The following is a 16,526-nucleotide window of genomic DNA, read 5'->3' on the forward strand; positions in this document are numbered from 1 at the left end:
CATTCATCAAGATGCCAATTCTGATATGTAAGATTGAGAACAACTGCAACCCATGGAAGCCTTTGAAGATCAAAGAAGAGCATTCAGGCCTGGTCACCCAAGGATTCACAAAGAAACAAAACATTAGAAAGTTGGAACATTTTTGATGTGCAGACCCATTTAAATCTGACCACACACGTTCGCATGTGGCAGATGGAAATCACTTTCTTTGAATAGCAGTCAAACGAAGTCGAGATAAGGTTCGATATGCGTGGTTATGCCCTACTTAGACAATAGTTCCATTGTGGCGAGCACCTGTCCACCAATGGGCAAACCTGACCGAATCATAACATGACATTCAGTGCTGCGTACTTCCAAAGGGCAGCTAATTTCTCCACACAGGTGTGCATCACCTGCACTGAGATAGAGCGGATGTAAAGTCCCTGCTATCTCTCTCTCTCTCTCATACTATATTCATCTTCATGCTTTAACATGTTTGAAAAGTGACGTCGTTCATGCCTAACCCGCATTATTCAACTCTGAGGTCACATCAGGCTTTTTCAAAGAGTTATTTGTAAACTCCAGCCTATAAAAATGCCCACCTTAATGGCGAACTCTGATAAACTGCACCCACCCATGATGAGCAGTTTTGTTTGTTGCTCCAGCTGACAGGAGGCCACACATGAGTGGACACGGATGAGTTCCCTCATGCCCCGGGCTAGCATGATAGCATCTTCCTCATCAAAGTCGAGTGATTGCACACACAAGTCAGGGCAGCGGAGACAAAGATTTAGAGCGTGCTGGACTGTCACACGTCAAGCTCGAGATGGTAAATCACAGAATGACCTTTCGTTTTGAACAGAAGCAGCAGTTTTCAACCTGTGGTACACTAGTTGGAAATTTTAAAGAGTACATTTCTCATTTTTAATGTAAAGTCAACATAAATCAATAACAAAGTTCAATAATGTGTGTGTAAATACACATGTCAAACGTTTGTAATAATTACTTTTTTATTATGTTTTTGAAAGTAGTATCATATGCTCAACAAAACACTAATGTTGTGAAAATTAAAGTTAAATTTAAAATAAATGATTTCTATTTTAATGTTTTAAAATGTAATTTATTCCTGTGATTTTAAGAAGAAAAAAAAGATAAATTAATACTTTTATTTAACAAGGATGCATTAAATTAATCAAAAGTGACACTAAAGATACAAAATATTTTTATTTCAAATAAACCTTTTTAACTTTCTATTCATCAAAGAATCATGAAAAAAAAAATCATAGTTTCAACTAAAATATTACAAAAAACGTTTTTTTTTTCATTATATGTGCACACACGTGCATATATATATATATATATATATATATATATATATATATATATATATATATATATATATATATATATATATATATATATATATTTGTGTGTGTATATATATGTATGTAAGAGTATACTGACAATTAAATTAAATTTAAAGGGGTGGTTGATTATGATTTCACTTTTCTAAATTTAGTTAGTGTGTAATGTTGCTGTTTGAGCATAAAATTACAACGCTCAAAGTTCAAAGCAAAGGGAGATATTTTCTTTTAAAGAAATTGCTTTTTAAGGACTACAACAAGCGGCTGGTTGGGACTACACAAGCTTCCTCCCGGTTTAGTGACATCACAAACCCTAAACTTTACATAAACCCCGCCCCGGAACACTATTTATAGATTATCAAGACAGAATATGCTAATCAATGACTAGAAGATAACTACACATAAGCTACATAAATTCACCAACTAACCATTCAGAAATGTTGTCTACATGTTGTCACTTCTTCTTGAGTCTCTCCATCTTTCTGACTCCGGTTTGAACATAAAAGGCTAAAAGTTTTTGAAATGTTCAGTGCATGTCTGTGTGAGGTAATCGAAGCTGCTAAGGACACAAGCTGTTGAAGCTCCGCCCTCTGTTCCGGGAGCAGCAGCTCATTTGCATTTAAAGGGACAGACACAAAAATGGTGCGTTTTTGCTCACCCTAAAAAAGTGACAACTTTAACATGCTACTGTATATAAAAATATCTGTGGGGTATTTTGAGCTAGAACTTCACATACACACTCTGGGGACATCAGAGATTTATTTTACATCTTGTGAAAAGGGCATTATACCACCCCTTTAAATCTGTAAATAAACAGGAGGTTTCAAGGCTTTTAAAAATGTTGTTTATTTTTAATGTTTTTTCAAGTTATAATGTGAAATTAAAAAAAAGTTAAGCATTCTGTAATATTTCTAAGTCACTCATGAAATAAGCAAATGCAAAAAAAACGTTTGGTACATGTAAATGCAAGCTCCTGCAGCTTGAGTGCTGCTGCCATTAAAGCTAAAGGGCAACAGTACCAGACACTGAGACATTCATGTTAATTTTTCACTTTAACTTTCCACTCAATTTATTATGTTGATATAAGTTGTAATGAAAATTCATTTCCACTGGTGGTCTCATGCTTTTGGACCTCCCTCCATATTTACATGGCATTTTTATCATGATAAATGAATGTCATTTTTTGGATAAATGTGTGCTTGTACACTTTGTTCTGGAAAAACGTATTTCACCTTGTGTTGCGCCAAGTAGCATATTAGCCGCATGTGTTGGATTTACTTCTATGAGTCATTGCTCATCTTGAAGTTTGTTCATGGCCACTGAACTCCACTGAACAGATCTGTTTTCTCTCCTTATTACAAACATCTTTTCACGGCCGGTTCTGTAGAGTGGAAAGCAAAGCGAAGCAAAGTGATGCACAGTTTCACCCCACTGGGGAAGAGAAACACGGGCAGCCTTTGCAATGCTCACTTGAAAAGTCAAACAAGTAAACTTGAGTAATCTAAATAAGCTACTGTTAGATGCCTTTGATGCTTTCATAAATGTAATATAATATATCATATAATTATATATCATATAATTATAGCATTATTATTAAGCAGTACAACTGCTTTCAACATTGACAAAAATAAGAAATGTTTCTTGGGCACCAAATCAGCATATTATAATGATTTTTGTAACACTAGCTACGTTTTCATCCACCTATTTTTATGCCCATTTTGGGATATCGCATAAAAAACGCTGTATGGAAATGCCAAGATGCACATAAGTTCTAAAAACCTGCATAAAACATTTATGAGCTCAATTGAGGTGGATATATATATATTTTTTTTATCCGATGAGAAGACATGCAGGCATTCAAACTTTGGAAAAATACTATTTATGGCACCCAGACAAGTATGTAATATGCAGTTGACTTGATAGCAAAAAACAAGATACATTTCTAGTTTCAACATTATTTATTCTTCAGATATTCCTTTTTAAATGAAAAAAAAGTATCAGCTGTGTGTGCAAAGTGACCTAAATTTGGTTTTTGACCACTGAAAATGTGTATAATTGACCAATTTACTGATGAAGCCACATTAAGTACTCCATATCTCTGGGATTGAACCATCGAGGGCCTTTAAAATGAAGATATTAAAAGGAAAGTTTGTTAAGACCCAGAATTTAGAAGGATATTGAGATACTTTTAACACTTCTTGAGCAGGCCAGGCATGCAAACTTGAGGTAAAAAAAAAAGAAAGTGCTTTCTCACATTTTTTTAACTGTCACCGTTGGCAACAAAAATGGCTAAAGTCAACAGATTTTATTAATAGACTACCAATCTCTGTGCAAAAATAAAATTTGATGCTGCTGTCTTTCTAAAGTATTTTTTACCCCCCTGTAATTTGGCTCCAAATCTGTGAAAACTGTCATTTTGACCCCCCTCTACAAAACAGTGGATTACTCAGTAAATATACATCCATGGCTTTAATCACTATTCATGTTTGTCTTTCTATAGAAAAAATATGAACCAAAATCAAAAATTTTAGCTGGGGACCTCTGGTAGATTTGACACGGAATGACCCATTAACTAATTATATTTATTTTTAAAGGACCTTTTTAAAATGCTTTTTAACAGTTTCAACATTCTTTATTGTATAATGTTGCTGTTTGAGCATGAAAGGGGTCTGCAAAGTTACAAAGCACAAAATATATCAGTAAGCACTGTTGCTGAACTCTTTTGTAGTCTTGTATTTTATTTTATTTTTCTGGGAATGATCACATCACAATATTCCTCATTTAAAAAATTCCCGCCAAAGGCATACGCAAAAAAAGAGGGCGAGACCTGGTTGAGTTGCATTAGTAGTAGGCCTATGTTGAAAATGTTGGATATGGTAAGGGGCGTGACATTTCTGAAACACACTCAAGAGTGGTTGACCAATCACAACACACTGGTCCAGCTGTCCAATCAGAGCACACTGCACTTTTCGGAAGGAGGGGCTTTATAGAGACATGAACTAAACAGGGGTGCATTTCACGTACAACAACATAACTCGCTGCTTAACTAGCTAACACTGTTTCCCGTTACCGCATTGTCGCAAATTTGTCGTTCAAATACGTTGGTTAATTATGTCACACATGTGGTGGAGTAATAATCTTTTTTTCTTAGTTATTTTACTTCCAGATTCAATCATAGGCTCGTTTTTACGTACTAGAGCACTTATGCACACGCAAACTCTTCAAAAACGACGCTGTAAATCTCTTGACAAACTAAAAGACATAAATGACTTATGTATGCATTATGAATAAAAGATATAGATTGTACTGAATGTCAGCTTGCTTATTTGCTTATTGAGTCCACATCATACAAACAAGAAACTATGCTTCTTACCACTGGTCAAGATGTGTCGTTCCAACCACACAACTTTGCAATGCAGTTTGAATGTTCATTTGAACTATTGTTTCGGGAATCAGTAACACCCCTGAGCGGTACTAACAGACTGGGAAGAGAGATTCTGCAATAATGTAAAATATGTGAAAAATAATGTATTTTGAACATTCAAACATGAAAACATTCTTGGAGACCTCAAAAAATAAATCAAGGCTTTGTACAAGGGCATTATATGGCCTATATGGCATTATAAAGTAATAATAATACGTATTATTATTATTATTATTATTATTAATAATGTATTACTAATTCTAGTTATAAATTTTTTTAAATGTATTTATAAAGGCTATTCCATTAGAAAATAAATTTAGGGAGTAACTTTGTATCTGTCGTAATTGAACGGATTGTGGAATTTGGGTGTTGCTTACCAAAATGGAGCCAGCTGATTGGAGGGGAGCGGATGAAAAGTGAAGAGGGATTAATGATGTCAGCCAGCAAGGAAAGTTGTTTCAATCATGCACAAAAAGACCAGAAAAGTGTATTAAGTAAATATGGATCATATTTATTTTATTTAGAACGATTAATAAAACTATATTGTTATCGTTAAAGTTATCGGCCTTGGTGTGAACTGGCCTATTAGTAGTAAGGGAATTATGATAATCCTCCTAACTCCTGTCCTTTCTCTGATTCCCACAGATACTGAAAAAGATCAGCATGTATATTCAGGAGCAAAATGAGAAGGTCTATGCACCCAGAGGTTTGCTCCTCACAGACCCCATCGAGAGAGGTATGAGAGTGGTATCCTTTGTAAACAGTCCGGGATGGTTTTCAGTCGTATGTTATGCTTTTTTTAAGTGTTGGCACTGCCACAGACAGCTGAGCATGATCTAGTTGTGAACTTTGATGACTTATTCTGTTTGTTTGCTGAAAAGACTTTGTTCTTTTAGCTGTCACTTCAAGCTAAGATACTTTCTCATGACCATGCTTTCCTTTCACTTCTGATATTCCCCAAAAAAATGGTTTATATTTGCTTTGACACAGCATGATGTCAGTCAACACTGTTGTGATTGTGTGCCTTCTATTCGTTCCAAAGTGGGAAGTCACACTTTCATAAGAGTTACATACTCTACAAAGAATATAACTTCACCTTCAGCCGTTCAGGAGAGGTGACACTTTGATATGTTGATATAAAGCAGAGAGGAAAATTGTCCTTATTTTGTAGGAATTTCTTTCCATTTTCCAGCACCATGGTTGTAGCTAGGAAACTGTGTGAGACCAAAAAGCTGCCTGAGGCTAGACCTGATTGGAAACACTTTGTCTGTGTGATTAAAGAATAAGGAAAGTTTGTCAAGACAAACAACTTAAAGTGTTTTACAGCTAGAGTTTGAAGTCATTCATATTTCAAGCCAAACTGAACATCTGTCAGTGGGATTTTTTGGGATAACATTTCAAATCGATATAAACAAAAAGGAAAATAATATTATCAAAATGGGAACAATCTAGTTTTGTTGCATCACAACAAACTGATTGCTTCCAGTGCACATTTAACCCAAATGGTGTCATTAATGGAATTTGTCCTAATTAAATATTACTTGATATGTATATATTTGTAATAATAACTCAAATTTCTACATTATTTTTAACTTACAATTTAATAACTCAAAATAATTAAGGACAAAATTGAGGTTTTGGGAATTCCCATAAGCCCTTCTTCTAAAATAAATTAGTTACACTACCATTTCTAAAGTTTGGGCAAGTAAGTTAATTTCTTCTTTTTTTTTTAAGTCTCAAAAAGTAATACATTTATTCAGAAAGGATACATTTAATTGATTGAAAGTTAACTTTATCAAAGTATCCTAATGAAAAAAAAGTTTTCCACAAAAAACATTTTCATCATTGATAATAATATGAAATGTTTCTTGAGCAGCATATAAGCATATTATAATGATTTCTGAAGGATTGTGTGACACTAGCTACAGTATATACACGCATAAATTCTAAAAACGCGCATAAAAAACGTATGGCTCCATTGAGGCGGAATATTTTTTAATCTGATAAGAAGACATGGGCATAAACTACAACGGAAACACATTTAGCAAATAAATCCCTCAATGCACAACAAAAAAAACTCATGTGACTTTGCCTCAACAGTGGATGTGATTGGATTACTGGACTAATCAGTGGACCAATCGCATTGCACAGCATCTCAAATGTTGGTCGGATCATTCTGAAATGCTGGAGCCAAAAGTGTCTCACATGGTTGCGTTCACAAACACCAAGCATCCGAACACAAGATAACATGACAGCGTTTATTGCGTTTCATCTGCATTTATGATGTAGGACAAAAAGAGCCACAGCGGCTTTTCATTCCATTTTTATTACAGATAAGTTTGTTCCCTTGAACAATGGGATGGAAATTTCTTTATTCGCAAATGTTTTTTGTGATATTCCAATTTTGCATACAAGTTCAATTCGCAACTTTGGATGAAAGCTAACAAATGATAGCTAGTGAAGACTGGAGTAAGAATGCTGAAAATTCAGCTTTGCCATTACATGTTTTAAAACTCCATTATAAAACATTTCAAAATAGAAAAATGTTATTTAAAATTGTAATGATATTTCACAATATAACTGTTTTTACTGTATTTTGATCAAATAAATGCAACCTTGGGACTAGTTCTTCGACAAACACCAAATTACAACAGATCGGGGTGTAAAACCTGTGTTTGTTGAAGCAGTTTGAAAATGATGCATATGTTTCTCAACATTATAAATCCAATCCAATATCTCATGGGAGTGTTTGAAATGTTGCTGTTTGTTGGGTCTGTGGGAACTAGACTAATTGTTTCTAAGCAACTAACCTAATGAGATGTTGCTGCATTGCTCCTGTCAAGTCTTTTGATGCATAGCTGAATACTTGTCAGTTTGCAGATATCAGGCTCAACGCACAGCATGTTTCCCAATAGCCTACTAGTTGCCTTGGCAACTCATTCCCTTTTTGATTATTATTTTGGCTTAAACTTTTTTTTTTTTTTTTTTTCAGATATGTATAAAAAGAATTATCATATGTAATGAAATTTCAGTGTCTTTCAAGCAACCAGCGCCCACACTTTAGGAAACCCTGCTGTAGAGAGATCTGGGTGTGTTTCCTCTCTCTCTAGGTCTAATATATGTCAGTATTGTTGAGGTATGACAGTAAATGCACCCTCAAACGATCATCCAGGAACATATTATTCTTGGATCCCATAATTTTGGGTGATTCCTTTTGGGAAATCTATCCAGTGGACCATCAAGCTAGCTTGGCAATCCTGGTTCTTCTCCTTCCCGCTGACTGCAGGCCCGTCTGGCTTTGGCAGGCCTTCGTCAGCTCACAGCCCTGCGGATTCCAACCAGCTGTCACCTTAGGAGCAATGGGCAAACAATAGCTGCCATTCAGTTCCTACCACACTGACCACCAGTAACTCATCGCAGGGCTTTGGTTTAGCTCACAGGAAAGACATTTTCAAGTTAAATTAAATGAAACAGTTGATGGGTTAAATTCCATTATTGCTATGCTACTGAGTTTGCAAAATATTGCATATTCTCAACATCTGATTAGGTCTAACTTTCTTGTGGAGAGGGAATGCATTTAACAGCTGTCCAACTCTCATCTAAATCCATTGTAGGATCCAGATTGGAGTCTTGTGGCATTTAGTGCATGTCTGTCAGCTTTGAGGTTATGTGTACTTTGCAAAATAAACATTTATCAGAATTACACTACCGTTAAAAAGTTTGCAAAGAGTCGGTAAGATTGTTTAAATGTTTATAGAAGTGTCTTATGCTGACCAAGGATGTTTTTATTTTATCATCAGTAAAAATGTACCCTTAAAAACAGTAATATTCAGAAATATCATTGCACTGTAAACATAAGTGTTTTCTATATTATTTTAAAATGTAATTTATTCTTGTGATGGCAAAGCTGAAGTTTCAGCATCATTACTCCAGTTTTCAGTGTCACATGATCCTTCAGAATCCTTGCTGATTTGCTGCTCAAAAAACAATAATTGTTATTATCAATGTTGGAAATGTAATGATATAGACTCAGACAGCTCACTGGGAGACCAGTTAACATCAGTTCATTGAAATTGCAAAGAGAATGACCACACGTTGAAAGCAGGCGGAAACAGCGTGATGAGGGATGATGAGATGTCAACAGAAAAGTAATAGTGCTTTCCTGAATATAACAGAGTGGGAGGATGATGGTTGAGAAGCACACCTCAGTTGTCGATGACTAGAAGGAAACAACGGTAACAGGGAAATGCACGGAGACGAAGGAGAACGACGAAGGAGATGGTGACAGAGTGGAGAACGTGGAACGCTGGAGAAGGTATAGGAATCTTTCGTAGAGATGTTGTCAACAGGTAAGTAGCGTTTCGAGTGTCAGTCTAGTATCCGCTTGGGAGAACAGACAATGTGTGTGACTGAGGTGTGTGCTTAAGTAGTCCATGGCTGATAAACAACAGGTGATTAGCAGGTGGCAGGTGGCAGGTGATTAGTATTCGGGTGACAATGATCGTTGTGAGGGTGTGTAAATTGGGCCTTCCTCGATGATCATTGGAAGGGGGGGATTCTCCACGAGAGAAGGTTCTGTGAAGGTTCTCCAGATTCTGTGGAAGAGGGAGAAACAGGTGAGTAATGTGGTTTTAATAGTGGCACATGAAATGTGGGGTGAATCCTGTAGTGTGAAGGTAACTTAAGTTTGTAGGTGACCGGGTTGACCTCACGGATGATGGTGAAGGGACCAATGTACCTGGGACTCAGCTTCCTACTTGGCAGTCGTAGCCTGATGTCTCTAGTGGAGAGCCATACCATCTGCCCGGGCTTTTGGGTGGGAGCTTCAGTCCGTCGAGCATCGGCATGGCTCTTCTGGCGTCTAACTGCCCGTTGGAGATGGTGATGAGCTGAGGCCCAGACTTTCTCACTCTCCCGGAATCAGTAATCAACTGCGGGGACGTCCGAGGGTTCCCCAGACCACGGGAACAGAGGGGGCTGGAAGCCGAGTACGCATTGAAAATATGTAAGACCTTGCAAAGGCAAAAGACCGTAACTTCGTTTTTGGTCGAAAATGAGTTGTTAATATTTTTGGCACATTCAAGACATGGCATGAGTCAAGGCATGACTTCTCACTTTTTGCTGCCAATACAAAGGCTGAGTACAGTAACTTTAAAATATTGGTCAAAAGTCAAGTTTGAGCTCAAGATTTTTTCATGTAGATAATTTTCATTACTAAAACATCTAATTGCCTGATTTCCAGTGTCCTACCTATAATTAATTTGGTGGGACAACAAAAAATCTTTCAAGTAATTTTTCTCAGTTCCACACTCTAGCGAGTTAAGGTCTTTTGCCTTTGTAGGGCAGAGTGGTGGGTTGTTTTAGGGAGTTCTGGGCATACTCTGCCCAGGCGAGGAACCGGTTCCAGGAGTTCTGGTGGCCGTGACAGAAGGTTCTCAGGAAGTGACCTATCTCTTGTATTGTCCCTTCCGTCTGCCCGTTGGTTTGGGGATGATATCCAGAGGATAGGCTGACAGTCACAAAAGCGGTCTTCCATTCATCCCCCTCGCGTATCCAGATGAGGTTGTAGGCACTTCGGAGGTCCAACTTGGTAAAGATGGTAGCGCCTCTAAGATGTTCCAGGGCAGCTGGGATGAGGGGAAGTGGATACCAGAACTTCACAGTGATCTGGTTGAGTGCCCAGTAGTCAATGCAGGGCCTCAAGCCTCCGTCCTTCTTGGCCACAAAGAAAAAACTTGAAGCAGCAGGGGAGGTAGAAGAAAGTATATAACCCTTTTGAAGTGCCTCCTGTATATACTCCTCCATGGCCTTCTGTTCAGGGATGGAGAGAGGATAGATATTGCCATGGGGCACTGACTTACCCGGTATGAGGTTGATGGCACAGTCCCATGGTCGGTGAGGTGGTAGTTGTGAGGCTCGGCTCGTCTTGGGCAAAACACGTCACTGAAGGGGGTATAATCACAAGGAATATCCACAGATTGTTTCTTTAGGGGAGTTTCGATCGAGGTGGACAGGACAGGTAAATGTTTGACTGGCTGGCATGCTGAGATAGGTAGTTCGGGAAAACAGGAAGAGAAACATTTCTCACCCCGTGGCCCAAGACAGAACCGGTTCATGCTGGGTGAGCCAAGGGCGTCCTAGAACGATGTCGGCGGTGGAATTCTCCAGAACCAGGAATTTGATGTTCTCAACATGAAGGAGACCCACTTGGAGTTGTATTGGCCCAATGTAATGGCGAACTTGACCCTGGCTGAGGGGTTTTCCAGTTATAGAGTGGACCTTGTAGTAGATCTTGCTGCATGTCAAAGAAATGATGAACGATATTTTAGCCTTTTCTGTGGGGAATAGCTGTGGCTGCATCTACAGGGCCAGCGAGCACTGAAGGAGGAATCCATTGCATTCCTCTGCCGAACCAGAATAGGGTGCTGGAGTGACCATGGGTCTGGCGATAACGGTGGGTGAAGAATTGGCGAGGGGTGCAGCAACTGATCGTTGTGAGGGTGTGACGGTGGAACCTGGCGTATCCGTGACAAGAAACAGTTGTGCTACTTAATATTTTTGTGGAAATCCTGAATCTATCTTCTTTTATTTTCAATTATTAATTTCTTAAAGGACAAGTTCGGTATTTTACACTTAAAGCCCTGTTTTCAGATCGTTTCTGATGAAATACAATGGTTAAGATTGAAGGTGCACTGGAATAATCCTTCCTAAAACGCATTAAACTTTCGTTTACAAAGACGTGAAACTCACCGAGTGGTCAGGGGTGTTCACTGATATGCTCACACAAAAATCGCTGCAAAAGATGCTTTCCAACAGGTTTTATCGTAGTTTTTGTCCAACTCCATTGACTTGTATTAGATGAAAAACTACGATAAAACCTGTTGGAAAGCATCTTTTGCAGCGATTTTTGTGTGAGCATATCAGTGAACACACCTGACCACTCGGTGAGTTTCACGTCTTTGTAAACAAAAGTTTAATGTGTTTTAGGAAGGATTATTCCAGTGCACCTATGCAACCATTGTGGAGGTGGGGGGGTGCTACCACAGAAACCGAAAATTCTCGGGCCAGCAGCATTTGTCCAAATTTCAATCTTAACCATTGTATTTCATCAGAAACGATCTGAAAACAGGGCTTTAAGTGTAAAATACCGAACTTGTCCTTTAAAAAATCTAATTGACCTTACACCTTTGAACAGTTGTGCACTCATTTTAATTCTCTTCTGGGAATTGCTGGGAATAAGCGCTCGTTGTCAATGCTGTAAATCCATGAGGGGGTTCGCCGTCACGGCGGCTTTGTTTCCAGGCGGACCGTTAAATACAAGTAGAACACACATCTCCCGGAAATCCTGTAGAATTCAACCAATCAAATGACGACTTCGAAACTTCTGAAGAGTTTTCCATTTTGTGTGCCATATGCATCAGAAGTTCAGCCAACGGTCTGTGGGTGTGATGTCTGAGGCTAAGACTAGCATTGCCCCTGTGAGCCCGCTATGCGTTCAGCACATGGCTTTCACAGCTGTTTTTTCTACCATCGACCTGGCTAATGATTACTACCAAGTGCTGCTGCATGAGGACAGTCGTGACCTTACATCCTTTATTACTCACAACGGACTGTCCTTTTTTTTTGTCTTGCTCCTTATGGATTGGCTTCAGTGCCTGCAGCATTTCAGAAGATGATGACCATCATCCTGACTGTCATCCTGGACAACATTATCATCCAAGGGCATTACCTGCATGACAAAGCACTTTAAGCGGTCTTACCACGACTTGAAGCTGTGTGTCACTTCCGGCAAACCAGCCTGCTGTTCTTTGCTCATACTGTATCAGCAGAGGGTCTTCTTTTTGATGAATCACGTGTACAGGCGATTCAAAATGTCCATGCTGATTATCTATCACGTTTGCCCTTTCCTGCTTTACCTGCAGATGGTGCTGTTGCTCCAGCTCCTGCTGATGATGCTGGTGAGGAATTTGTTGTATCTGCCGCCTCTGGTTCTCTGTCTGCTGCTGATGTTGATGCTGCATGTGCTTCTTGTCCTGCTCTAACCAAACTTTGTACACCGATTACTAGTGGTTGGCCTCCATCATCAAAGGGACTGGACGTTGAGTTGTTGCAGTGTTATAAACTGCGTCTGTAACTCTCTTTCAAGGTCAGCTTCATCTTTCGGGGCTCACAGCTGATTGCACCTGCTTCTCTTTGGTCTGTGTTGGTCTCCATAGCACACAAAGGACATCGGGTAAAGGTGAGCGCCAAACAACACCTTTGTGATCTCTATTGGTGGCCAGGGATGGATGCTCAGGTTCATGATGCTGTCCGTTCCTGCTACGTGTGTCAGCTCAATGACTGTTTGACACTGCTGCATCTGACTGCAGGTTTGCTATAACCTTAACGGACTATTACAGCCAATGGCCTGAGGTCTCCTTTGCTCGCACTGCTGCTACAGATTCTGTGGTTTAGTTTCTGTCATCAGTCTTCAGTTGCCATGGAAATCCATTGAGTATAGTTACTGATAATGGTGTTCAATTTAAATCTGCTGCTTTCGTTGCTTGTCTGGAAGGAAGGAATATTCGTCACCATCGTTCATCTCTCTATACTACCCGGCAGCTAATGGTGCTGTATAGAGGTTCAACCATGTGTTCAAACACACTGTCCAAATGGCCATCCAGCAAAATATGCCATGGAAATCTGTGGTAACTGACTTCTCACAGGTGTACCGTGCCACTCCACATGCTGTAACTGGTGCTTCACCTGTTCCGCTACTCTATAGCAGGAACATGCGCACAAAACTGTCTATTTTACTATCTGCTCCTGTGCAGTCATTAACGGACATGACTGTTCATCGAAGGCTTATGTGGCTGCAACACAAAATAAAAAAGTATATAGATGCTAAGCGGGGCACTTGCTCTCCTTGTTTTTCAGGAGGAGGATAAGGTGAGGGTATGGAACCCCTTGCATATTCCTAAGGGACACCAAATTTTTACTGAGTTCAGTTGCCAAAAGATTTGGGGTGGGTACATACATTCTTAGTGATGACATGGAATGAATGATGACATGGAATGCTTCCCCTCTCACTTTATTTCCATGGACACCAACATCTCCTAAGAACACTGCTCACCACACACACACTCATACCACTAGACCTAAACGTGATGTTTAGTTGCCTATATAGTTGCTTAAAGGACTATGTTACTTAGATCTGATGTGTTGTTCTGAATCTTATATGTGGATGTGTCTGCATTGCTGATGCAACTCTAATGTACTGTTTGTTTGTTTTTTGTTATCTTGTATGAAACAGTAGGGTTTAAGAAACATGGGTTCAAACACATGAAGTAATAAAATGTATTTGAATGCAATGTAAATCACTTTGGATTAAATCATCTGCCAAATCTATAAATGTAAACATGACACCACCTGCTATTGGCTATATTTTTAAAGGTTCGAAAGCTTTGATATATTCACCCAAATGTCCACAAATGAAAACATGACCACAAAAACAAGAATACTGATTGCAATAAAGTTCTTAGATATGTGAAGAAGGCAGGAACTGGCAAAAAATGAGTGTAACTTTAATGACAAAATAAACAAAAAGTAGACAAAAGTAAGCAGCAGCCCCTCACGGTCGACTGTCGCATGTTAACAAAACAACATTAAGTCCCAGGCCTGCTATTCTCTCGTCTTCCATTGTCTTCACTCCTCCTTTTATCCTTAACATTCGCTCCACCGGCCTCGCTCCGCTCCCACATTTTTAATACAGTATTTAGACTTCTCATACCAACACTGTTATGTTTCAACATTGCTAATTTTAACCCTTGACTGTGGCCATCTAGATCGAAATCTCCATCTTCGAGGACAGTGGCTCCACCAGCTCCAGCTCTAGTGGAAGTTCTCCGACCAGTAGCACGGCTCAATGACTGGAGGAGCAGCACCAGGGGTACGGGTACAGGGGGGTCTGTACGCTCCCCAAGATCCGCATGTTGAAACATGAGAGCACCAGATTTTAAATATTGAGTGAGAGAGAGGAAGTACAGGTACTGCTCACTCACTCGCTTCTTCCAAACAACAAGCGCAAAGCCAGGAGCTTTAACTCACAAATACAACTCCCCTTCCCCATTCCCATTAATTTAACCTCCTTTGCATTTCCATTAAGTGACAGATTTATATTGTATTATATATAATAGTTGATCAGATGCCCTCAATAATGAAATAAAGAGGGATAGCAATGGTTGGAGTGCTTTCTACAGATTTCTTACTGTGCCTTAGCTCTGGAAAATCAGGTTAAGATGGTTTTGAAACATCATGATAGCTGGTTTCTAGGTAGTCTAAGATGGCAATTAGCTGGTTTACCATGTTCCAAAAGAAACCATATACTGGCATGACCAACTGATAGCTGTAGGCTACATCTACACTAATCTGGGTACATTTAAAAATGCATATTTTATTTCTATGTGTGGTCCTATGTGTGGTCCACACTGAGACAGCGTTTTTGTCCTGCTTAAACAGAGCTTTCTGAAGACGCTCTGCCAAGTGGATAAAAGTAAAAATGCAGTTTTCACTTTTTAGTGTAAACTGTAAAATTGTAGGTATTTGAAAAGGATAGCGCATGTTTAGTCATGTGACACATATTATACTGTACCTATATGGCGCTTTTCCACTGCATGGTACGGCTCGGTTCGGCTCGGTACGGTTCGACTCGGCACGGAACGGTTCGGCTCGCTTCGCTTTTCCACTGCGTGGTACGACTCGGCTCGGTACGGCACGGTTCCTTTTCCACTGCAGTTAGTACCGCTTCAAAGTGGGTGGGACTGATCGTTATAGTTGCCGTCTCTACTGCCATGACATCATCATATTAAATGCAAATTTTTCATTCCGTGTTTCCCCATCCACTCCTCGGCAACCAACGAGAGGAACGTCTGCACCTCGTCCACTGACCACGATTCAGCCATTTCTTTTTTTTTAAGTTGATACTATTTTTTTTAAGCAAATACTTTTAAAACAGGCGCTACAGCGTTGGCTGTTGTCTACTGGCTATTTAAATCTAGCGGGTTTTTAGTGTCTCGTGTTGTAAATACAATGACGCTGGTAGTGATGATTCTGTCGACCAATCAGTGATCTGCAGTGTTTTCACGTCGCATTTTAGTATCGGTACGGTACGCTTGGAACCTCAACAGAGGTGGTACCATTTAAAGCGAGCCGAAGCGAGCCGTACCGTACCGTACCATGCAGTGGAAACGCGTCATAAGTGAGCCGTACTGAACCGAGCCGTACCGTACCATGCAGTGGAAAAGCGCCAAAGCGTGCCGTACTGAACCGAGCCGTACCGTACCATGCAGTGGAAAAGCGCCAATAGATATCTGTGTTTATACCGGTGTGCCTGCTTTGTGCTATTCACTTTCACAGTGTTGCTAAAGATAAATGCTATTTTGTACAATCTTCATATTACATTCCTGCAAAATTGACAAAAAATTACTCGTAATTGCTGTCCTACAGCAAAACATGAGGGCAGTTGCGTTTTAGTCAATATGTGGAATGGCGATTAAATGTGACCTGAACGCACCAGTGTTTTGCAAATAAAATAATCATGCAAGAAGAATAGCATAAGAACTTTATGATGACTGGTCTCTCATCTCAATGAGATTTTCTTACATTTTACACAGGATGATTTTACTTTCAAACTTTTTGAAAATGCTAGTGCGGACCGTGAGCGTTTTGAAATGAAAATGTATCCGGATTAATGTAGACGTAGTCTAAGATGGTTGCAAAAC

The 16,526-nt window shown here is 39.4% G+C and overlaps 1 protein-coding gene across 1 annotated transcript in view; it reads left to right on the forward strand.

Moving 5' to 3' along the window:
* golga7bb (golgin A7 family, member Bb) overlaps window positions 1-15,396 on the forward strand; it is a 28,032-nt gene extending 12,636 nt beyond the window's left edge. The window contains exons 4-5 of the mRNA XM_082154563.1: window positions 5,413-5,514; window positions 14,592-15,396. Of these exons, the coding sequence (XP_082010689.1) occupies window positions 5,413-5,514; window positions 14,592-14,675 (186 nt within the window). The 3' untranslated portion in view covers window positions 14,676-15,396. The remainder of the gene's footprint in view (window positions 1-5,412; window positions 5,515-14,591) is intronic.
* The last annotated feature ends 1,130 nt before the right edge of the window (window positions 15,397-16,526 follow it).

The sequence above is a fragment of the Leuciscus leuciscus genome, assembly GCF_965113295.1.
Source record: "Leuciscus leuciscus genome assembly, chromosome: 22".
Classification (NCBI taxonomy): Eukaryota; Metazoa; Chordata; class Actinopteri; order Cypriniformes; family Leuciscidae; genus Leuciscus; species Leuciscus leuciscus.